The sequence below is a fragment of the Pocillopora verrucosa genome, chromosome 3 (assembly GCF_036669915.1).
Source record: "Pocillopora verrucosa isolate sample1 chromosome 3, ASM3666991v2, whole genome shotgun sequence".
In the NCBI taxonomy this organism is placed as follows: Eukaryota; Metazoa; Cnidaria; class Anthozoa; order Scleractinia; family Pocilloporidae; genus Pocillopora; species Pocillopora verrucosa.
Window position 1 is genome coordinate 7,568,253 of NC_089314.1, and position 7,955 is coordinate 7,576,207.

General features: G+C 36.4%; 1 protein-coding gene across 1 annotated transcript; it reads right to left on the reverse strand.

Annotated features, from left to right (window-relative positions):
- Window positions 1-1,039: 1,039 nt before the first annotated feature.
- Window positions 1,040-7,915, reverse strand: LOC131777271 (17-beta-hydroxysteroid dehydrogenase 14). The gene is made up of 9 exons (XM_059093537.2): window positions 7,701-7,915; window positions 7,089-7,127; window positions 5,946-6,043; window positions 5,624-5,690; window positions 5,266-5,360; window positions 4,963-5,067; window positions 4,231-4,298; window positions 3,274-3,370; window positions 1,040-2,646 (listed from the first exon to the last, which is right to left on the reverse strand). The coding sequence occupies exons 1-9, from the start codon at window positions 7,798-7,800 to the stop codon at window positions 2,497-2,499; spliced, it is 819 nt and encodes a 272-aa protein (XP_058949520.2). The 5' UTR covers window positions 7,801-7,915; the 3' UTR covers window positions 1,040-2,496.
- Window positions 7,916-7,955: the final 40 nt, after the last annotated feature.

Here is a 7,955-nt window from a genome sequence, read left to right on the forward strand (position 1 = left end):
CCCTCCCAAATGGGCATCCAAGAATGTTTGGATCTAGAGAACAATTGGTTTGGCCCACTGTTCTTGTTTTTGTTTTACAACCGTAAGTTGCTCATTGTTAATCACGGATTAGTATAAATCTACTTTCATTCCATCACAGATGCTGCAATTTGATTGGCTACGCCACTCACTATCTATTCCGTGAGAATAGATAGTGAGTGGCGCTCACAATCGCTCTGACGAAGGGCTAACGCTCGAAACGTCATCTTTTTTACCCTTTACGGTGGCTAATTTACGTTTTCAACCCAGTTGTTAACACTAAATTACCTGCTATTCCGTGATAGACTGAGTACAAAGAGTAGCTCAAAAGTGTGCAGTTGTTAACGAAATTAAAAAAAAAAAAAAAAAAACGTGGGCCCGTCTTGTTGTTAACTTTTGGATGACTTCGCTCTCATCAATGTACACGCAGTAGAAGTCTCAAGTTCGTAATCCAACTTTTAAATCGAGTAAGCGTTTTATTGAACACAATTTCTATAATCCATGACTTGTTTATACTTAATCCCATAATTTGTCAGGAACATTGACCACAGTTTCTGCCATACTGAAACCAGTTTTTCACATACTTCAGATTTACTTAAAAAACCCCGCTACCATGTTTTCACATGTCCTTCAAATATATGCACTTTTTAAGAGCTTCAGTTTCCAACGTTCAGCTCGAAAACGGGAACCAAAGGAGGTGCAGGAGAGAGGAGGGCTTTGGCAATGTTTCGTACGGAAATACACTGGTCCAAAGGCTGGTTCAACTCTTCTAAAAAGAGGAAACTTTCACACACTTCTTCAACCCTTATACATCTCGTAGAAGAATAAAAGAGACTCCTAGGTTACGGCAGAGGAGCAATTATCTGAAGTAATCTCTAAAACATTTTTCCATGGCAAAACAGTCGTGAAACACTTTCAGGCTCGTGATGATAGTTTTCCTCTCTCAACCCTTCTTGAGCCCAAACTCCTCAAGTCCTTCCCCGTTTGTACACCTACGGCTGAAAAACGCACCCTTAAGAAATCTGCGCACAGTCCGCTCGTTTAATAGTTGTCAATTATTTTTTAATATTCCAAACCTAATAATTTATCTTTTTAAAAGGAGCTTTATCATACGATATCTAATTACTAAAAAAATTTAATTATCATCAAAAATTATTTTCATGAAATCGTATCTGAACGCTGTCAAATGCAGTCGAAAACCCGTCACAAGAAATAATGCAAATTGAAAATACTGAACATGACTAGATTGTGTGATATTTCAAGTAAAAGTTGAATCAATTAATATGAGACCAAAAGCTCTCATGGAGTCATTTTCAACTGTGTCGAAAGTCATCCAGGATTGCATTGGTTTTGCTTCACTTCGATCTGTGATTGGTCAAGACAACTCGCGCCACTCTCTCAACCAATCAGATGCAAAACTAAAACCAATCACGACGGGGTCGCCCGCGTTTTCCCGCGCTGTAGACAGTTGGGTGTTTTAACTTTGAATCCTCGTTGGCTTTTCAAGCCATTTGTTTTCTTTTTATCGGTCACTGTTAGTGGTTTGTTAGTTTTGGTTTTATGACACCCAATCGAGATGCACTCTAAAATAAGTAATCTCTTTCTACTTTATCGCTTGCGTCCTCAAATGTTATCAAACCAAAACTTCACAATACCTTAGATCTACAAGTAAAAGCGTTTACTACCTAACTCGAAAATACATCTTCAACCCTTTGACCACCAAGATCTTAATATCAATTCTCCTTAGTGACTATTATACATTTCTCTACATTTTGGTTCTAAGAATTAGTTGAATAATCAAAGTACTATCTTGAATTGATTATTGCCTGTATTCCCATAACCAATCTTTTTAACAATATATTAAGATTTAAGAAGGAGGTAAGATCTTGGTCAAAGGTGTGAACCGAAGCGTTAAAAAAAAAGCGTGACACCAAGAAACCGGTAATTTCTTATTGCCATGGGAGTGGGAGGTTTGGGGAGGGGGGAGTATGGTTGCTGAAAGTTGGATGAGTCAAGACAAAATTTTCCTGATCCTTCCCATAAGGCTCTGTAATATTCTCATGATTTCCCACCCCACCCCCCTTCAATGGCAGTTACTTGACCGATAATTTTCTACATTCTCCCGCCCCCCCCCCCACTTTGTACTCTGTTGACAACGACTGATCCTCCCTCCGTCCCCCCTGCAACCATGTAATCCCCCCAAAAATCCTTATCCTCCCAAGTGTAGTAATGACTGGTCTCTAACGTGATAAAACCTTACTAAATTTCAAATGGCCATTAACAAAAAGCTAGTCTTTGTCATAAAACTAGGCTATGGAAAAACAATTTTGTTACCATACTGCAGATGAAACTAACTTTGACAAGAGTGGTTTTTGCTCGAAGAATCACTTTGAAGATGATTGAAGAGTTTTAAAATTGGAACTGGCTTGTTGTGAAATTTGATCATTATAAAAAATATACTGGTATAAATGTTTTTTTCTAAGCACTCTCCACTTGTGTTTTCTTCCCATAAGTCAGCTCTGCACCACCACTCAATAACAGATCAATACCAGTTGTAAACGTTGCCTCAGCAGCCAGGTATAAACAGGCTTGACCAGATTCCTCAAGAGTTCCCATGCGACCCATCAACTGTCAGAAAGAAGCAACAAAAAGCAGATTGTGTATGAACCCCTTAACATCCAGAAGTGATTACCATATAACTTCTCCCTTTAATAACCATTATATTATCTGGCATAAAGGTAATGAGAATACTCAAACTCATCAGTAGAAGTTGTTATCTTGATCTAACACCAAATTCTTGTAACTAAATTACGTGGAAATGTGTCGCAGCTAGAGGGGAGAATTAACAATCAGATCTTGGGAGTTAAAGGGTTAAAGAACCTACCTCATGATCTGTGTATCAAGGAAATTTTAGCAAACAATTTCCAAGATTGTCATTAATAAATTGTGGTCATCTTCTCCATGTTTAAAAATCCTAGTTTCCTTTTGGTTAATCGTGTTTTTTGATGTTTTTCACCTCAGTAAATGATCATTTTAAGGTTCTCTCCATGAAGCTGGAAATTTTCCAAAATATCAGGCTTCTCTTCATTTATTACCTTCAGCCTAACCATTTCACCCCTAAAAGTGATATAACAGGGTTGAGCAGGGAAAGTCCACATTGCAAAGCTCAACATGGCAAAGCTAAATTGTTCAAGAAAGTAAGAAAAGAAAGCTTTAGGTTTAGAATAAGTCTAGAAAAAAATCAGTTTGAGTTACCTGTGCTTCATCGCCATCCTTTTTACTCTTTTCAAAATTTCCTGAACTTCTGGCTAACTGGTCCCACAATGGAGTCCATACATTTCCTGGTGAGACACTGAATTTGAACAGAAACACATCATCTTTTCAAATTCATTTTTGCATGAACTCCATGAGTTAAATTTCTCCCTCATCGCAGTCAGATTATACCAATATTTCCACAATTTCATTTAAGTGTAAATTGAGAATAAATCAACACCATAATTTTTTCCCTTTTTTTTCTTTTATAGTGTTAGCTTTATAAGACATTGTAAATATTACTAACACTAATATTGTATTACCTGCTTTTCTTTGATATATCAGTAGCTCCCTTTAAGTGTTATTACACATTCAGTTTTCCTAAAGCTAAGTTGCAAAATCTCTGTTGCATGTACTGTATGTATCATTTTACATGCAAGGAGAATATCTATTAAAAAAATGCAACTGACCAGATTGGAGAAGTGTTTAGTTCAGTGCTAAAAAAAATCCTGCAAAGTATTGATTTTGCTTTCCTTACCTTAGAAATTGGTTGGAAAACTTAACCCCTTTCTTATAACCTATTACTAAATGTCATCTACATGATTGTGTTTACTTTTAAATTCTCATTCATTTCGCTTGATATTCCATTCACATCTACTATTGTTTTAAATGTATTTAATCATTCTGATTGCCTCTGCAGTCAATTTAACTCTGTATCAATTAACAACACTCAATCAAAAAGCATACTATTTCAACGAGGTAAGTGTTGTCTAATTTGGTTTGGAATGTTTCATCTAGTGGTTCAGAATGTTTCAGAATGCTACATGTTGATCTGCACTCCATGTGTTGCCACATCAACTTCTAGAGCTCTGATCATTGATTTATAACTCTCAGTCAAATAGCACTCTGTTTTCTGGTGAGTGCAAATATTACCTCACTTCGTTAAAAATGTTTCAGTACCTGTTGACTCGCACTCCATGTTTTGCCTCATCAACTGCTAGAGCTCTGGTCATTGAAGTAATGGCACCCTGTGAAAAAGCATTCAAAATAATGTGTCTTGATTTTATCTGCTTATTGCACACTGTGGGGATTTGAAACAGACTAAACTCCTTGAAAACAATTTAAGTATGACTGAACAAAGGTAATAGTACCATTTTTGTCAGTTTTCTTTAAAAGCACAAAGTTAATGCTAACCTGGGAAATGTCTCAGTTGATAACAGATTTGGCTGCTACAGCACAAAATTGCCCTAATTTTATTTCATTTTATAATTAATTATGTTTTTGACTTACTTCTTTTCTAAGGAAAGAGCAGTGAAACTTGTTTATATTTACCATTTAATATATCATCAATATAATATACATGTAGTATCATTAATATGCAACTTCTCTGTATGATAATCCATAAATTATTCAGCAAACAGGAGATGAAAATACCCAAACTGATCAGATAGAAGTTGTTATCATAATCTAACATCAAATTCTCACAACTAATTGACAAGAAAATGTGTCAGGGCTAGGGGGGAGACTTAACAATCAGATCTTAGGAGTTATAGGCTAAGTGTTTGGACTAATCATAAGATGCTAGTTATTACAACTCAGATCATTCTCCCTAAACACAAACCTCACCTAATAGAATATGCATCACACTTTTCCATGACAAAAGGTAGTTTTTTTCCTAAACATGGCATTTACCTTGCTTGCTACATATGCCACAGCACCAGGCTGACCAATCTGTGCCACTAAACTAGAAACATTGATGATGTTCCCTTTTGTTTTCCGTAGATGAGGCAGAGCAAACTAAAATGGCAAAATTCAACACAGAGTCACAAAGTACAAAGTAAACAGGACCCAAAATTTATACCATCACAATGTTTACTACATGCCATTCTTATGAATGAACTGTACCCACTACAAAAGAAGGCTACATAATGCTTTACAACCTGGCTCTGTCCCTAATTACAACATTTGACTTTATGTCTCTTGGCTAACACTTACCTTGCAAAAGATGAAATAATTCACAAGGTTAAGATTTAGCAGATTTTTAAACTCATCAACTGTGGTGTGATCCACTGTTTTTCCCTCCGGAGGATCTATCAAGAAATTCAAATTGTCTAATGAAGATTCAATATGAGTGATTGAATTATGGCATATCAAATAGGACATGGAAAAACTTCTACAAAGCAATTAAACTGTTACTCTGACTGGATTTTCTTCATCTTACTACTTTAAGGAACCAGTGCTATGGAGGACTTCTTCTAGGATATTGTAATAACACCTCTCATAATCTGCTTCATTCATATGCTACATTCTATTTTTTGATAAACAATCAGACATCACAGTTTTATGAACTTACGCCATCCTGCATTGTTGATTAGGCAATCAATACAGCCATACTTTTCCACAGTCTTATCTACCAAATTCTATAAAGTAAAAAGCAAATTCAATGAAGCCCAAAAGCCTATAGGACCAGACCATCCTCATTAATGTACTCAAAAGACCTGGAACATTTAGGGCCTGCTTCTCATTAACAACACAAGGTTAACAAAAACACAAAATCCCCTAATGTTTGGTAGAGGTTAGTTCTAATTAATTAGTTGATAAGCAACTAACTTAAATAGACCCATCTCAATTAAAATCATACAATGACGGATAGGTTTTAAACGGATCCAACATACCTTAATATCTTCTTCTTTACTAACATCACATTTTATAAAGTACCCTTCTCCTGGACCCTTCTCAGTGACATCTTTTTCCAGTTTTTTTCCATCCTCAACTAAAATCATGTAAAAAGAACAAAAATTGATTTGTGATTCAATTCTGAGTTCAATTTAATTAGCATTAATATCATTTTTAATTTGGTCGCTAAAATCAATTTAGGATTGACCTACAGATGAAAAATACATTTTTCAATTTTCACCGATTAATTAACCCTTTAACTCCCAAAAGTGATTAACATAAAACTTCTCCTACAATATCCATAACATTATTCAGCAAACAGGTAATGAGAATATTCAAACTCATCAGGTAGAAGCTGCTATCTTGATCTAGCACCAAGTTCTCATAACTAATTTACAAGGAAATGTGTGGCAGCTAGGGGGGAGAATTAACAATTAGATCTTGGGAGTTAAAGGGTTGATGATAATTTTGACCAGAACACCCCAGGCCCATTATTTTGGCTCACATGAGTTTTTTCTTGCCTCAATTTCTGATCATTTTGCCACTTACAGATCATATTCAAGACAAATAAGGCCACATTGTAAGAGCTGGAAAGAGAGAAAGTTGTGTGGAGGATTTTCAAGTTTATTTTTTCCTTCTTTATGTGAATCCAACTAATTCAGCAAACAACATAAGATTTTAAAGAAAGGTGTTTTTCGTCTTGTCATAAGTAGGGGACAAAATAATAGACCTCACTCACTGTGGAGTCTTTGTGGCTCAGTGGTAGAGCATCAGAGTGTGGAATCTGAAGGTCCGAGGTTTGCTTCCTCACAAGGACTCAGAATTTTTTCTTTGTCCCATGCTTGTGACAGGATGAAAAACATCTTTCTTTATTTCTTTACTGAGCTCAAAACTTACCATCTCTCTTATTTCTATCAACATAAGAGTTTGACCTTTAACTATGAACTAGGTTACCATTGAAAAAAATTATGAATGAGAAATGTCACATACAATTTGAATTTTTGAGTTCACAATTTTTTTAAGGAGTATCTGTGCACTAGCTGAAGTAGCAAGCTGTTGATCTGATTTGAAATCTGCTGCAGTCGGATACAGCTGTAGCCATAAGTATTTATTGTACGCACAACAACAGAGTTACTACTTACCACCTCTTGCACAGAAGACCACTTTGGCACCAGCTTTCACTAGAGATATGAAAAATCATTCGAAATAAATCATACATCACTGTGCAAATACTGGGGTATGTGCTCTTTTTGAGCTGGCAAATTTTTAAACCCGCTGACTGGGTGTATCCTATTGACTCTCTATCGTCCATTATCACTGTAGACGTAATTTGTTGATTTTGTTGCCACAGCCAGGTCACATGATACTCTTTGCAGAACAGTTTTGCATCCGCCCAAAACGCAGAAAATAATATCTGCAAATTTGAAAGCCCCAATCTGCTAGAGTGCTGCAAGGCTGTCTAAAAGTGAAAAGCCAAAAGAGGCTATCATCCAGTCTTCACAATGCCGAAATAAATTCCAGTGTGGAAATTTATATATTCAGTCTCATCCGGTAAAATCACTAATTCTAACGCTAGAAATTTTCTCCAATAATTCATGCAATTTTTAGGCGTTACCGTGACACCTCTACAAGTAGCTGCAGTCATTTACTTTTAATTGCAACCGCATTCAAGCAATTTACGTAAATTCTACAGAGCAACTGCTTCAACGAAGGTAACAACACCCCTCTAAGAATAACGAGGGGTGAATTTTTACCAAATTCTCTCACAATTCCTTCCCCAATTCCCTTGGAGCCTCCGGTAACGATGGCCACTTTTCCACCGTAACGCAGATTCGGTGCTACCCCATCCGCCATATTTCAGTTTCGTTGGAAAATTCTTAACAGAAGGCGAAAGGCATGAAATAGATCCGTCTTCACTCAGCGTCCTACTGCTTCGCAGTCACGGAAGTTCAACAAGTTCTAGAACCAAGCTCTTCGAATGCGAGGCTCTGGGGAGAGTACACACCTCG

Excerpts from the sequence above, each read along its gene's own strand:
- LOC131777271 (XM_059093537.2), bottom strand. The coding sequence starts at position 7,800 with ATGGCGGATGGGGTAGCACCGAATCTGCGTTACGGTGGAAAAGTGGCC. Across the intron at positions 7,128-7,700 it reads AGGAATTGTGAGAGAATTTG|TGAAAGCTGGTGCCAAAGTG; the intron begins GTAAAAATTCAC and ends TCATATCTCTAG. Across the intron at positions 2,647-3,273 it reads AGGATGGCGATGAAGCACAG|TTGATGGGTCGCATGGGAAC; the intron begins GTAACTCAAACT and ends TCTTTCTGACAG.